This window comes from Megascapheus bottae, chromosome 5, assembly GCF_031878675.1.
Source record: "Megascapheus bottae isolate mThoBot1 chromosome 5, mThoBot2.hap1, whole genome shotgun sequence".
NCBI lineage: Eukaryota > Metazoa > Chordata > Mammalia > Rodentia > Geomyidae > Megascapheus > Megascapheus bottae.
The window spans coordinates 39,247,687-39,264,372 of record NC_143513.1 but is presented as its reverse complement, the minus strand read 5'-3'; the positions used below and the strand labels follow the sequence as shown (position 1 = coordinate 39,264,372).

The 16,686-nt window shown below is 37.5% G+C and overlaps 1 protein-coding gene across 1 annotated transcript in view; it reads left to right on the top strand.

The window, feature by feature from the left end:
* The window catches only part of Reln (reelin), a 422,671-nt gene extending 407,606 nt beyond the window's left edge, over nucleotides 1–15,065 (top strand). Inside the window, exons 61-64 of the mRNA XM_090332938.1 lie at nucleotides 2,053–2,272; nucleotides 3,779–3,976; nucleotides 4,454–4,552; nucleotides 14,004–15,065. Of these exons, the coding sequence (XP_090189064.1) occupies nucleotides 2,053–2,272; nucleotides 3,779–3,976; nucleotides 4,454–4,552; nucleotides 14,004–14,100 (614 nt within the window). The 3' untranslated portion in view covers nucleotides 14,101–15,065. The remainder of the gene's footprint in view (nucleotides 1–2,052; nucleotides 2,273–3,778; nucleotides 3,977–4,453; nucleotides 4,553–14,003) is intronic.
* Nucleotides 15,066–16,686: the final 1,621 nt, after the last annotated feature.

Below are 16,686 nucleotides of genomic sequence, written 5' to 3'. Positions count from 1 at the left end.
AGTACCTTACATTCTTATCTTTCACACAACTCTCTAGTTTATTCATCACATCCCAACACTTGGTTTTCACTTCTGGGCCTCTCTCCTTTCTGGCCTTGCTATCCATTTCTAAATACTTTAGCTAATACTCAGTTCCTCTGCGCATCCTTCTCTCAGCATCAGTCCTCCCAAGACACAAAAGAGTATTCTAAGTGCTCTCCCCAGCTCATTTTGTCATTCATAGCCAGAAACTAGTGGCGTATACATGTAATCTCAGCCACTCAGGATCTGAGAGTTACAGTTAGAATCTAGCCCAGGCAGGAAAGGGTATGAGACTCATAAATCCAGTTAATCACCAAAAAGCCCTGTGGAGCTGTGGCCTAAATGATAGAGTGCTAATCTTGAGCAAAAAATAATTCAGGGACAGTGTCCAGACCCCAGATTAAAGCCCCATGACTGGCATGTGCACGTGCACACACACACACACACACACACACACACACACATTCCTAACTTGTAGAATTATATTCCTACTACTTGGCATTCTAGAGACCAAGTATATATTTTACAACGTGTGTTCAGCCCCTCACATCATAACTAAATACCTGTTAGCCTAATAGACAACTGTAGCCCTGCTTTCTTTGTGTCTCATGTTTCTAACAGGTGTCCACCTCTGTCATTACAAAGTACACCTTACAGAATCCCCAGTCTTAGTAGAACAATGAATGACATAGCAAAGCTAAGACAGCTTCTATAAATCCTTCCAAATGTGCTTCATTATTTAGTCAGTATATACAAGCACCTTCTACAGGGCCATTTAATGTTTATGGTATCTCCATAAGTTACTCACAGTTAAGATTATTATTCCCAAATGGTAGATAAACAAACTCAAGGAGGTAAAGTGACTTGCCAAGGTTCATATAGCTAGTGAAAGTTAGAAAGACGATCAATACTCAGTGTCTTCTCACTAATCAGTCTTTCTAGTCCTCATAAATGAAAATGTATGCAAAAGGGATCCGAATTATACAGCATTGCCCAGCATGCAGTGTTAGAACCCATACATGTGAATTGTGAAGTAGGATCGTTTAGAGTTCTTGGTGGATGATATTTCTTTGCCTCCAGATGAATTGGATATGATTAAAGTAGACTGCTGCCCATTGCTGATGTTAGAAATTACTTAGCCATTTCCTTTCTCCCATTATCATTGCTGCTGAGACCAGCTGGGTCTGTCTGTGCATTAGCTGAAGAATTTTAAGTTTGCCCAAATTAATGGATTGACTGTCTCATGAGAAGACCTAAATGTCTGCAATTTACCTTTTCCCCTGATCCATCAGAAGTATGTCATTTTGATTTCTGAATTATTATAGATGTTTAGGGGAAAATGTACTGTTTAAATGAACAAGAAATGCGAGCACACACACACACATTTGCTAACAGAGTCTCTAACTTAAATGCCAGTGTTTCTGCTCAGTGACCTTTGAAAGACACTTGCAGTTTATTCATGACTTGTTTATTTATTCCCAGCATCACTACTGAAAGTAGTGTGAGTATTCTAAGGGCTGGAATACAACCACAAATGAAGATAGAGGCTCTGCTCCCAGGAACTAAGTGTAGGGCTAAAGGAGAACAAGAGCTGACTCTCTTATTCTAATTGAACAAGATGACTCTCTTATTCTAATGCAGGGTGGAGCTTCCCACTGAAGTCTGTCATCATCAGCAAGCAAAGCCTGGTCAGATACTGTGGTATTTAAGTAACAGGCTTACACCAACAATATGTATATTAGCATATATATATACATATGTATATGTATATATGTTTAACAAATATTGGCTTAAACAAATGGGATATTCTTTTTTAATCTAAAAGTGATAAACAGGGTAGTTACAATTACAAAAGTAAGATAAAGAGTGAGTGCATTTCTTTTTAAACATTGGGATGGACTTTCAACAATTTAAAACAAACATTGCCCTAACGAAAGAGAAAAACTTGTTTCTGAAACTTACTTTTAATCTTTAACGATTCTGCTTATCCCAGCTGACTCTTCTGAATTCTGATTATTCCTTTTCTCCTAGGTGATGACTGCTCTGTTTTCAGTCATGATCTTCCTACTTATATTAAAGATAATTTTGAGTCAGCAAGAGTCACTGAGGCAAACTGGGAGACCATTCAAGGTGGTGCGATAGGAAGTGGCTGTGGGCAGCTGGCACCCTATGCGCATGGAGACTCTCTCTATTTTAATGGCTGTCAGATACGGCAAGCTGCTACCAAACCACTGGACCTCACTCGAGCAAGGTAACCAAAGCCCTGTGTCATGAGTACAGTCTGTGTCCATTTTGTGCTAGAGTTGATCATGCATTTGTGGAACAGCTGTGGGAACCTAAATGTCATGTATGTTTGGTATAATAAAGCATGATAGGCTTTAAAAACTCAGAATTGGATTTGCTTCCATTAATTGTCGATTGCTTTGTATTTCTTCCCATTCATTGGCTATGTGGTGGTAATATAGGCAAAAACTGAGAGAAATGTTAAGAATTAACCATTGATATTCTATAATGACAACTTAACATTTAGCTACAGGAAGCTATGTACATATCAGCATCTATATGAGAATCTGTAGAAATGCAAATGTACATTCAGTAAACAGAAATAGAAAATGGATTCACATACTATGGAAATGGAAGACTAATATAGATACAGACTGGTATCTTATTTGACCCCCAAAATAGTTACCTACAACTAGGAATTTGGTTAAGATTTATGCACCATTTTGTACAAATAACTTTATTTAAAATTGATCTACGCATATATACATATTTCAAGTGACAGTTATGAAGCTTTATTGACAACATAAAGGGTTATAAACCAACAGAAAGTCCCATACATACATTTTAGTCTAGTTTTATTATTATTTATTATTATTCTGCTTATTCTTCATGGAGCCATTCTGTTAACGATTAAAAATCTTATGGAGAATCTAATTTACTTGGTTTAAAAGCTGTGTCTTTTTAAGAGCAAGGACACCTGGGAAAAGCAAGTAGCATATGGACCAAAAGAGCAGATGTGAACCTGAGGCTGCGCTGTGTTCTCATTCAGCTTTCTCCATTCCAGTCTCCAGACGACCTTTCCTAAACTAGACATCATGTTTTAGCCTCATCCAAGTGCTATTCAGCTTGGAGCTATCTGTAAAAAGTAGATAGTTCAGATATTGTGAGTTTATTTGTTGGTGTATGTCTGCTTGGTCCATGTTACTATTTAGAGATGGGGGGTGTTTAAAGTGAAATGCTAAGCACAAAAACAAAGACACAGTTTTGAAAGTCAAAATAGTTTTCTTTGTGTAGAGCAGCTTTCAGAGATCATTTTCCAAATATCTAATATAAAAATGCATTGCCTTACTCATCTGGTTTGCTCATATCTGATTACGCAATTATCAGTATCCTTAGGAGACTGGTCCTAGAGCCTGTATGGATATCAAAATCCAGGAGGCTGAGGCTGGATGATTTAGTATTTGTAAGCAGCCTTCATCCATCCTCCCTCACACTTTAAGGTGTAATACAAATGCCGTGTAAGACCTCTCCTGTCTTCCTTGAGGAATCATGTGAAGAAAAAAAAAAGGCTGGAGATGTTCAATACAGATGCAGTGTTTTCTGGAATATCATCTGTCTATGACTGGTTGGTTCCACCGATGCAGAATGCATGGCCCCTGAAACTATGTACTTTGGGAAAAACAAAGATAAAGTATACCTCCTTTCATGCTTCCTGGCTTTTGTTGAAAGATGATTTCTCCTGTGCTTTTTCCAGCAAAATTATGTTTGTTCTGCAAATTGGCAGCACAGCCCAAACAGACAGCTGCAACAGTGATGTGAGTGGTCCCCACGCAGTGGACAAGGCAGTGCTGTTACAATACAGCGTCAACAATGGCATCACCTGGCATGTCATCGCCCAGCACCAGCCTAAGGACTTCCCACAAGCTCAGAGGGTGTCTTACAATGTCCCCCTGTAAGTAGCCAAAACAGAGCTATATGTTCCCATGCCCAGAAGTTGGGTCAAATTCCCGAATCAACACCATAAATGCAGTCAAGACTAACCTACATCTCCAGATTTGTTGCTGTTTCTTCTTAAGAGACACTCATGAAACAAGGGCATGCGGGAATGAACGGAGAGCAACAACTAAATGCAGAGGCCTTTTTTTTTTTTTTTTTGCACATTCTTCTTCCTTTCAACAATATGTTGCTCTTCCAAGTACCCTGGAGGCAGGGAAATGAGGGAAAGAAATGGAAAAGTATTACAAGCCTTTGACTGGCCAGTCAAATTTTGAGACTGCGTAAAAAGAGTAGCAGGATCTAAGCAAATCTGAATTCTCTGCCCTATGTTTGATGGATGTAGGTTGGCCTCTGAGAGTATGTGCGGTCTGCAAACCACTTACCAGAAAGCTCTGTTGCTCTGTGCTTAGCCTCTTTGTCCTGTGTGTTTCAGGGAGGCACGGATGAAAGGAGTCCTTTTGCGCTGGTGGCAACCCCGGCACAATGGGACAGGTCGTGATCAGTGGGCTTTGGACCATGTGGAGGTTGTCCTGTGAGTATCTCCTATGGAGGGTACTGTGTCCACTCCAGGAGGGTTTGACATTCCTTTACTCGGGCATGCACCTGAACTCAGTAAGAACTGAGTCAGAACACGGCCCCTCCCACACAGGACCCCTGTGCTCTATACTTGTAACCCCCTGCAAGCTGTAGCTCAAGTCAACCATGAAATGAAAAAGCCTTGAATGCACTTTAATATATCTTAGAAAACTTCAATAGATCTGTTTATTTAAGAAGTGACAATACTAGTTAAGTTGGACAAAACAAAAGTGTCCTGGAAAATACAAAACAATCTTGTGCCAGATCTGAATTGTTTTACAAAATAGAATAACATCCTGAAAAAGGAAGGATCTGGACTGGTCTGTGTGGAGATCACTGGTGGGGAAGGTGTAACCAACGCTGCCTTGACCATAGGGGGCAGACATTCTCCACTTAACACCCATAGCGTTTCACCTCTAGCAAAGAGTGTGTGGTTTCATATTCCTCTTGACCAATCCCAGCACCTAACAAGCTAAGAGTTATAAAATCTCCTCTCCATCCCTTCCTGCTGCAATTTCTTCTACGAAAATGGTCTATAACAACTCTCACCTGGCCAGTTTGACTGTTTTCCCTCACAGAGAGATGTCTTGCTTTTTCTCTGACAATCTAGTTCCTGTAAAACTGGAATGCTTATGTCTCGACGGGTTCGAACTGATGGCTCCAAGTGGTTGGCAAGGAGAGGCGAATCTTCTCGGTAGATAGGTTCAAATGTTCATTCTGCTTACCAAATACAAAATGAAATCAGTCTTGTGGCTGATTTCAGTCATCTTGAAAGCAAATTTAAATGATTATTTGGTAGGAAAGCTACCAGATTTGTTTTCTTTCAATCATAGCCATGAGCTGAATTTTCAAGTCTTGAGCTAGCCCTCGTCTTAGTTGTCACTGAGGCACCTGCTTGCATGGCATCCATATCAATCCCCAGTCCAAGAGCCACCCAGTCCCTACACAAGCCCTCACTGTGCGCTCTGCTGCTTTTGGACCACTTGCTGGGCTCTGCCTCCACAAGACAAAGTCAAGGTTGACAGCTGTACAGACTTTTGAATCTAAATATGAGGCTGATGGTTTGCTTAACTATCAATTTTGTTATACTTTGTTATTCCAGAAGAACAGAATAATTTGAGCTCTAAAATACATATATATATATATATATATATATACATACACACACACAGAGGCACATAGACACACACACACACACACACACACACACACACACACACACAGTGGGACCACAAAAATATCCAAATAGACCAATATTCAATCCCCCAGACATTTACCCTGACTTCTCTTTTAGTACAACAATTCTCAGTCTGAGTGAAAATTAGAATCACTTGGGAAGCTTTTGCAATCAACCAATGTCCCAACGCCCATCTTCATGGATGCTTTAAATTGATCTGCAGTGAGAACTGAGCAGCTGTCAGTTTTCAAAGCACCTCAGGTGAATCTAATAAACTGGGACTCAAATTAGCATCTATAGCCCTCCTTCCCTTTCAAGTCTCTTGCCAGGACCATTTACATGAAGGGGGATTCCTGTGTCTGACAAAGTATTACCAACTCCCATTGAAACTTCAAAACTATGTCAGTCATCAAACGAATGCAGGATGCTAATTCTGTACTTGATAGAAGTAAGAATTCTCAACATACCACACATTTGAGTAAATAATTCTCCTCCCACACTGACAAGCCATTGAAGTTGCCTGCTTTAGATTTCAAAACCATCGCATCACCAATCATTCTCTCCCTTAAAGTAAAATTAAAGAGCAGGTGAAGTCCAAACCACAAATATAAAGTAGCAACTTTATAGCTTGGCAACAGAGCTCTGTCTTACGCTTTTTGTTGCCCTAATGCATCACAGGCTCTTGCCGCCCCAAAAGAAAGCCTTACCAGAGAATCTTCTGGGATGTCTAGTGTTAGTATTTATTTTTATGAACCAGCAGCCTTCAATTATAAGAATAATGGTTAGATTGCATGAAATACTAAAAATCTATTTTCTCTGGTATTTTCTGGAGTTGTAATCTGTATCTATATGGTATGACTCCACCTTAGTCTCCAGAATTTTAACACTTTGAAGAAATTATCACTAATGTTCTTCTCTGGGCTTTCTTATCTCAAATGCTCAGGCACTAAAACTTCCAGATGGAAAGAGAACATCACAACACGTGGGGTTGCATAGTTTGTTTTATTCCATGTCTTCTTTCAGTGAGTCATTTAGAAAAGATAGGTTTGAGGTTTGGGGTGTGTGTGTGTGTGTGTGTGTGTGTGTGTGTGTGTGTGTGTGTGTGTGCGTGCGTGCTGGTCCTGAGCTGGGGTGCTATTCCTGAGCTTTTTTTACTGGAAGTTAGAGCTCTGCCACTTGAGCCCCAGCTCCACTTTCGGCCTTTTTATCTTTTTTTGTGTTTGTGAAGGCGGGGGTGGTTAATTGGAAATAAAAGTCTCACAAACTGTTCTGCTTGAACTGGCTTTAAATTTGCAATCCTTAGACCTCGGCCTTCTGAACTAAGATTACAAGCACGAGCCACCAGTGCTCAGCCTGTACATACCATTTTAAAGCAAATGGCATCCCTTTAATGGCATTTTAAAAATATAATTCTAACCACTCCAAACAAAAGGAGTTTCTTTCATTCTTTCTTGAAAAGATGGAAAACCTTCCGAAGCTCAGGCAATAAATTAAGAAATTCTGGTTTTAGAACGCTTTTGAGTTTTTGCTCTGCTCTTAGGAGTTAACACTTCACTAGCACTGTGCCTTTTCAAAGCACTTCCTGTTTTTGTAAGAACCAAAGAGGTGCTCAGGCCTTCGTGTTACTATTCATTCAATAGCTCTACAATATAAGTCACTCATTGGATATATAGAATAATGTTCCAATGTCCACCATATGCTGCCCAAGGAAGCTAGTCAAGGCTCACGTCACAATTCACAAATTCTATAAATTACTCTAAACTCATTACAGAGATAAATATTTAAATGTAAAAAAGAAAGAAACTCCCATAAGGTCCTTTTAACTGAAAAGCTTTTCTTCATTATCTACACTTCCATCACAACACATGAGCTGGTAATGCTGTTCTTCAGAGTGGAGAGGGAGGAGGCTCATACTTTAAAACTGAAGATTTATAAGCCTTGCCTAATCACAAAACAGGCAGGGCAACTAATATGTTTTTGCAACTAATGATGGGGGTGAGAAACATACATTATACTTACGTATTTTTAGAACGTACCTTTTTATTTTACCAAATTAAGATTGGCCTTAATATAGATTGATTATAGTTTCGCTTTGGTGCATGTGCACCAGGACACATGTTAAAATAAAAAACTGTGGTCACGCATGGTATCTTACATTGAGTCTAATAGCAGCACTGCCCGTGTTAAAAAAAAAAATCTGCATTTGACGAGACCAAAATCAGCACTTTTCAAAAATGTTTCAAGGTTCAGGAGTGTATCCCAAATGAACAAATACAGAATACATTTTTAATGTCATGCTTTAATTCTAAAAGGCTGCATGTGGAAAGATTTGAGCTTCATAAATATGGATATTCAGAATGACAAACTCCATGCTATAAAGATTAACACTGCCATTTTTTTGCATTTAACAAGCTAAGTCCCTTATGCCTGTGCTTGTTTGAGAGTTTAATCTTCCCACTCTCATAATGTTTTCCAATAAAACCTGCACATGAAAGGCATTTCCATGACCACCAAGTCCTGCCTAATCTGCAGCAGAACAGATGAACTGAATTGACAGATGATCTTTTCCAGCCTCACTAGCTTACAAAAAAAAAACATCCTCATTCTGTAAGGTCCAAAGGAAATAGTGACTGAAGCATTGATGATTGCTTGCTAGTGCAGAATATTTTCCAGTAAATGTTTGTGAATACATCTGGGCAGATCCCTCACAAGATCCATGCTGGTGGGGTTCTTCTTAGGATAAAAGGAAAATGGTTGTCTTAACCTCCCTTGTTGGATATTCATGCTTCTATCCTAAGAATCTCCCCCACCCAACTATGCATTTCATTCACACATCACGTTTCCTGTGTACATGTCTGAGTCACAACCTGTCATGTGTGCATAATGAAGTGGGCCGATTTTTGCATGTGTACCTTGAAAGCGAATCACTCAGTAAAAAAAATTTTAAAAAGTCAGCCTTTGAAAACTGACTTAATAAAAAGTGAATTATCACATTTACTGAGAATTGAAAACCAATATACTGCTAACTATGGCCTTAAACACATTTATCAGATTTTAATATGAGTTCCATCCTGACCATCCCCTCATGCTATTCATCATCAAGATACTGTCACATTTTTGGCACAAATGATTTATGGAGATGAGCCTTATTACATTTGTTGCAAAGCATATTTATCCTTTATTAAATTTGCCTGAGTTATCTGATGTAGAGGACTTCTGTATATTTTCAAGCCCATTCCTTTATGTAACCAGGAATTAGTAGTTCCTAAAATTGTAAATAATTTAAAAATCAGATGAAATTAATAGTAACTGAACTATTTATTTAATATTTGTTCTTTATATGCAACATTTATGCCAAATGTAGTACTACTGCTACATGTACTTTGACATATGGTTATGAGCAAATATTGCATGTTGCATTACATTAAAAAGTTAAGTTTATGTATATATTGGATATAGAAGAATAAGAAATAACTTGTTTAATTTTTATTTTCAAAAGAGATGAAAAGTCGTATATTGCGTCTAAACCTGGTCAGACTTTTATGAGTAATCACAGTGCTGCATGCATTGAAAGGCATTTTTTAACTTGTATTATATTTCATTATTTGCTGTCATTGGTTTTCTACTAGAGTAAGGTAAGTGCTTTTGACTACATCTGGAGAACGTTTGCTATGAGTTTCATCGGTTTCCAAAGCTAACTGAGAAGTTTTGTAGCCCTTTGTAACTGAAGAAAAGTTATAAGCAATATCCGCACACACTGAAACATCTGAAAACTACATCCCTGTAAACTCAAAGACAGCCGCATTGAGAGAAGATGCGAGGCCAGATTAAACTAGGGCAGACAACCCCTTCATGGGGCAGCGGGTCGACTTAGTGTCTCCTCATAGTTCAGAAAAGCAAAGTGAAAACAGATATGTAAGTAAACATGGTACCCTCTAGAAGATCTATTGGGCTGGAGATAGGCACGGAGCAGCTGGACTTACGAAGTCTATTCTACATTCATTTTTTAAAACAAGTGAGGGGTCGGGTGCCAGTAGCTCATGCCTATAACCCTGGCTACTCAGGTGGCTGAGATCTGAGGGTTACAGTTCGAAGCCAACCCAGATAGGAAAGTCCTTGAGATTCTTAATCTCCAACTAATCACAAAAAAAAAAAAAAAAAAAGCTGGACAGAGAGCTATGGCTCAAGTGATAGATCACTAGCCTTGAGCAAAAAAGCTATGGGACAGTCCTAAGGCCCTGAATTCAGGCCCCAGAACCTGCCCCTCCCCCAAAACAGAGTGAGTGGAGTTTATATATATTTAGGATATTTGTGGGTTTTAGATTTCATCCTTTGGTAAGACTGACCACTGTTAATGTGTACTTACCATTGTCTTCTAATTTAGATACTCTAAAACTTAAGATACTGTAAAATGATTATCATTTATTGAACATCTACAAATGGTGCTAGTTTCCATGTGTTCCTTAGAACTTCATGAGGTGATCATAATCAGATATTATTCACATTTCTTTTTACCAGAAGAGAGAAATATGAAATCTTCAGTACATTGAAAGCTATTATACCTGCTTTTACTTGTAGGTAGCCTTCCTAAAAATGTATGGCCTCAAAAATCAGGGACACAGTTTCCTCTATGTCAGGGAGTTTCATGAGTTAGTCTGAGTGGTAGCTTCTATCTTATACTCACCAATATTTCTTTGAAAGCTATGTCTAACGGACCACTGGAACCCTGCTTCTGCACTCATTCAAATGGTCATTTTTTGTACTGTGTTTTGATTAATTGCTGATCCCTAAAAATGCTGATGTTTCCACAAGCTCGAGTTTTTCCAGTTCTGTTTCTCTCCCATTTCCTTTAAAATCCATGTTAAAAATCAGTTGATTTTTTCCTATTTATAAAACAACTAAGATTGCAGCTCCAGTCGAAAGTAACCATTGAAATGAGTACAAACTGAATACTCACAAATCAGCTGTCATCATATTTCCTATGTAGAAACACATCTTAGAATTCCATATGCCATTAAGTCCCTAAACTCCCATGGTGATAATCATTGTCATCCGCATTTCCAAGAAGCCACTGAAGCCCATTCTCCCTTCATGCAGTGACCTCCTCATACTGAGAGAATTCAAAACTGGACATGTTAAGTGGTATCATATGCCTTGGGTTACACAGTATCTGCTTTTATTGAATTTATAATAAACATATTTTCCATTATAATTACTATGACAAAATAAATGTTTAACATTCCATTACCCTGTACTTATTTATAACAAGTTATCTATAGCTATAAAATCCACTTGAATCATGTACCCCTCCCCCAAAATGAAAGGATTTTAAATGTGTTCATTCCCCTAATAATCTTATAAATTAGACATTTTAGGAGACATAATAACTGTTCAGTAACAGTGTCACTTTATTAAATGGTTCGAGAGTCAGATAGTATTCCGGTATAGCTCTCCGTAGTGCTTGATTTTAAAGGGCTTATGAACTGGAAAATTCCACCTCATTAGATTCCAACCTAGCTGACTCCATCCAAAGGTTTATATTTCACATAACCAAATTCCCAGCAAAGTTCAAGGATCTTTGGAAAGTGTGGCTATTTTAATATAACTGTGAAAACCATTCACACCTAAAGTCACCACATATGCACACCATATGCATATCAGCATTCTTAGAATCCAAAGATAGGATAGTTATATATAAACCTATTCCAAATTAAGAATCCAGCAAATCCATCTGCCTCTAGATCAGCTGTAAACTGCTACCCTGGAATGATTTGCTGGTATTAAAGTCTTGCAACCTGCTAGTATTTGTTTCCTGGCACATAAAGATGGAAAATATAAATCAATTCCATTTAAATAATTTCACGGTGAAGATTACTTTAAGCCAGTAAATATGCCCCTCAACTTTTATCACAATTAAATGTTCCTCTGTTCCCTTATGTCACAGTAATTGTCACATCAGCTTTGCTTGCATTTGGATAATGAAATATCCTAAGTGTTCTGAGTTTATCTTTTTAATGTAAAATACTTTAAGTATTTTAAATTCTTTGAGTACTTTACAACTTGAAACATGTTTTCAACAGAACAATTTCACTGCTTTAACTTTGCAATTATTCCTTATAGTTAAAGAGTAATGATTTACAGCAGAATCCAGTCAGTAAGTCACCAAAAGTTGGAGAACCATGCCTTGACCACAAGCAGGAAGAAGGCTCAGTGCTGGGGGGTGTGGAGATTCCTGGATGTCAGAACCAGGATGGAAACACAAACTAAAACAAGAAACAAGATCTGTGAGAGATCAAACTAGAAAAAGCTAATCACTTTCAGAGAACCAGTGAGCAATAACAAAAATCTACTACTTGAATGGCAAATAGACATTTAGGAACAGTGATTTAAGGTTGGCCAATGAGACATTAACTAAAACAGAGAAGCTGAGAGACAAGTCTGAGTAGAGTACTATGTATAGGACAGTAGTGGAAGAAAGGACCTGAAAAACAGAACAGGAATAAACCTGAAGAAGACTTGAAATACCATCTCCAGGTATTAGCTGAGGTGTTGTACCTGAAATACCTGGAGAAGGTTTATCAGGTATCTCGGCTTAGACGTTGCACTATAGCCGGGAGAGTTAGGAATGGTCTGAGCAAGGCAAAGCAAGTGTCTGGGGGACCTTATTGAAACTGATGTGCAAATACAACTGTATGAATGTATATAAGATAGACACAGGTTGCATACATACACACGTGCCCTCTTACCTTTGTCCTAAGTGTAAAGTATACTTTCTTCTTTTTTGATTTTTTTGTTAGTTTTTTTTTTTATTAAAGGAGAAGTGTTGAGGTTAGGAAGCTGGTTTAGCCGACCACTATTAATAATAACTCAGGGAGAGGACTATCATGAAACCTGGCTTCCTGGCAGGAAGACAGCAAGAGCCAAATTTAAGGTTTTGTGAATAATGCAGTAGCAGGATCATATCTTCTGGTATTTAATTCAGTATATTGAGTCATTGTCCTTTTGGGTAACTTGATGTTACATAGGTAGCAGCTAGTACTTATAGCAGCGAATGAATATGGATTTGTCTTATCCTTCCACTATGAAATCGAAACATAACAACTTAAGTAGTTTGCATTATATTGTCACAAGGAAGGGAAGGGTGGGTGGTAAGCCCACCTGAAGACAAAACATTTCTAGCATTTGGTTAATTTATTATTTTCTACTAAAAGTTTTGTAAAATTCTTTGCTTTAAAGTTCTCTATATTTTTGCAAGTTTTACAACTTTTCTACATTTTATAACTATAATGCCTACAGTAGCCTACTAAGTAAACAGCATCATTTGGTTGTTTGTTAGTACATTGACGATTGATAAACGGTAAGATGGCATTGCTCACTGGATCATTTCTCTCCTCTCACTTTTCTCTAACTCAAGTTCCTGTCATCTCAAGCTTTATGGTAGATCCTATATCCTGACTTTATTTTGATTCCCCTGTATTTTGTTCCCATGAAATTGCAGAGGAAAGACTCAACGAGTTTACAGTTTTATACTTCCAAACCACATAATGACAAGACGTATGAATATGCAGTAGTTCGGGTCTTTGTGTGAGAGAGTGATACTTTCAGTGGTGTGAGACCTCATGGCCTTTACAAATCCACTACCGTGGTAGTGTTGTGTGACTTCACAAAGACCCCTGAGACCCACTTTTTCAGTATTCTTAGCAGTTTCTCACGTATATATTCATGAGCGTCCATTTGTACATCTGTGGGGAAAATACATACATAGGATTTTACATTCAGTTACATCTTCTTAGTGTCTTGTGACCACTTGTTTCATAAAGCTATGTTTATAGCATGCAACCCCAGGGGCTTATTGAAAAAGACAATGGAATCTCACCTAAGAAAGCGTATTTCCCCATTGTGCCTTGAAAATGCATAAACTAGAAAATTCTGGGTAATTCAGCTAATGAGCTTGCTTTTTCTTTTGTAAACTGGAAATGAAACCATTTGCTAAAGTAACCAAGTTAATTGTGCTATCTGTTACAGTTTATGTAAGTAAGGTGATGGACTTAATTTATACTTCCTCTAAAATGGAGTTCTCAGAAAGAATAGTTCTGTCCTCGTGGCGTAGTCACTCAATCTCAGGGAAACTAGGATTTTAGAGTAGATGGCGCATGCAACCACAGATGGGACTGACATACATTTTCTTCCTTTCCCTCCCTTCCTGTATCCCTTTTTTGATTTTTAACAGCACTCGCAAACAAAATTACATGATGAATTTTTCACGGCAACACGGGCTCAGACACTTCTACAACAGAAGACGAAGGTCACTTAGGCGATACCCATGAAGAATCTAAGCTTATGTTTCTTTTCTTCTGATCTGTGACGTGTTGCTTTCCCTTCTTTTAAACCTCTCACTGCATCTGATATCAGGAAGTATCTTGATGAACCGAAAGCCCTTCTCTGGAGCAAGTGCATACCACTTTCCCACACTGTGAACTAATGACAAGTGACTTATTTGCTCATGAGTAAATGTCTTCATGTTGATGTGTCTGTGAAAATTGTGATCTGTTGTAATCAGTTACAGTGGCAGTATTAAGGATAAGAAATAGTTTAAAGGGGAAAAAAAAGTTTAAGCACAAACATTTTTAAGAGATTTTATGTTTAAAAAGGCATTTAGCACTGTATTTAACTTCTTGGTCACAAAGCTATTTAAGTGAGTTGTATTTCAGCTTTGTATCATGTTTTATATGATTAAATTATCATTGTTTGTCCTTTATGTATTTCTTCTACTATAGAACACATTGAATCTGTACTTACTTGTTATGTTGCAATATTTTGCTGCTGAATTTTGATCTACTTATATCCTGCAGAAAGTTAATCAAAATGCCTATTCAAGAAGATAGTTGTAAAAATATTGTATCTCCTTTAATATACCCCTTAAAATGGATATTGATTTAGCATTGTTTTGTGGATAAGAAAAATGCTTGACTTTGAAATATTTTCTACTTAAAAATTGTGGCTGAAGACCCCATCTTCCACCCACAATGAAATTCCCATTACCTTGTCTACAAAAACAAAAAACAAAAAAACAAAAAAAAAACCTTTTAAGTGTTCTTGTGGCTGATTTACTAACAGTAACCACTGTTGTGTCTGTGATAACAAAGTGATTTGTGAAGCAGTGGATGTTTTTTCATTGTGTTCTCTTCATGAGTTGGGTCATGTTCATATCTTCTGATGAAGTTGTACCAATACCAACAACAGTGAACCAAGCTCAAATCCCATGCTTAAATAAAATTATGCCCCAAATCCACCTAAAGTTCATTTGTCTTCATTCATTTGTAAGTAATTTTTATGCAAGATATATACGTACAGCCAGGATTGGAAAAGAAGATATCAAATATCTATATTGTTTGTTGTTACATCATTAGTAATAGCATTTATATAGCCATGCTTTCAAGCTATTTGTCCCTCTTCAGCTATTGGTCTATATATTACTCTAAATTTACACTAAGCAAAGCCAATAATGATTTTTAAACATGACTTGGCTCCAAAGAATGTTGTGTTAGCTGATACTACAGCATCTGGCTCATGAAACATGTTCATGAGTTCACTCAGCAAATACGTCATGCTGAGGTGCTGGACATATGCTGGACTTTGTCATAAGTGTTGAGGATAAAATGGTGATTCAGGCATGTCCCCTGCTTGCTTATACACAAAAATTAAAATTCTGTTGATGTTGAATTTGTTTTCAAAGAGATTAAAAATAGCTGGAAAAAGTAAGTCCAGACATTTCAGCAATGATAAATTTTCACAAGACTGCAAAAAAATCACAAGGCATCATGAAAATCTGAACCTAAATAATGCCTACAACAAATAAATTAGTAATCATTTCAAAGAGTAATAGAATGGTAGCAGTATCTTTTCAAATGTTTAAATGTGAAAGATGTAGCTTTAATTTCAGAGGAACTTTCCTATCATGGTCATTTTATTTTTTTATTCATCATACACATACATATATGTATTTATATATATTCATTTGAGGGTAGGAACACTTATTATCTTAACTAAGTCAAGTATGCATCACCTTGCTGTGGTCACATAGTTGGACATCTTGAACTTAGTAATACTGCGTAATTAAAACTTGGTCCCTTTCAACCACCATCTCCTAATTTCCCATTTCCCCTGCCATTGGAAACTACCATTCTATCTGCTGCTTCTGAGTTTAACTATTTAAAACTTCAAATACAGGGGAGGTGGTATTTTTAAAATCACAAGTGTGAAGTAGGGCTAAAGCTAAAAAACATATGTGTAACACCACCAATGAGGAAATACACCATGGTGATTAGTTGTTATGTGAAATTGCTATGAGCATTCGGTGCAAGCCCAGATAAAATTCCCAAAGGCATTTCTATAGAACTGGAAAACTGAGGCTAAAATTCATAAGGAAATGCAAAGGATCAAAAATAACCAAGTAACTTTGGCAGGTAAGAAAAATGGAAACATGGCTTCTTTTCAAGTCTTACTAAACAGCTGGCAATCAAGGCAACATGGTAGTGAACTCAGACAAAGCAATGAAAAACTATAGAGTGACATCACCCCATTTGTAAGGAAATGGAAAGATGTGGGAAAATTCATATTAAGTGAAGTAAGCCAGACCCAAAGGAACATAGGCTCCATGGTTTCCCTCATTTGTAATAATTAGTACATATCTAGGATTCTCCTAGCAGAGGATTACAATAGCTCAAAACCTAGGTACATAAGGTCATACAGACATGAGACTAAATGAAATGAACTCTAGGATATGGAAACAAAAGATTTGTCTTTGTGATTGTTGTTCTTAATGTACTATGTTAATTCTCTTCTCTTTTTTTGCCCTTATGGTTAATTTCATGTGGTTACTGTATCTGACTTTGTTACCTGGTATATTGTAT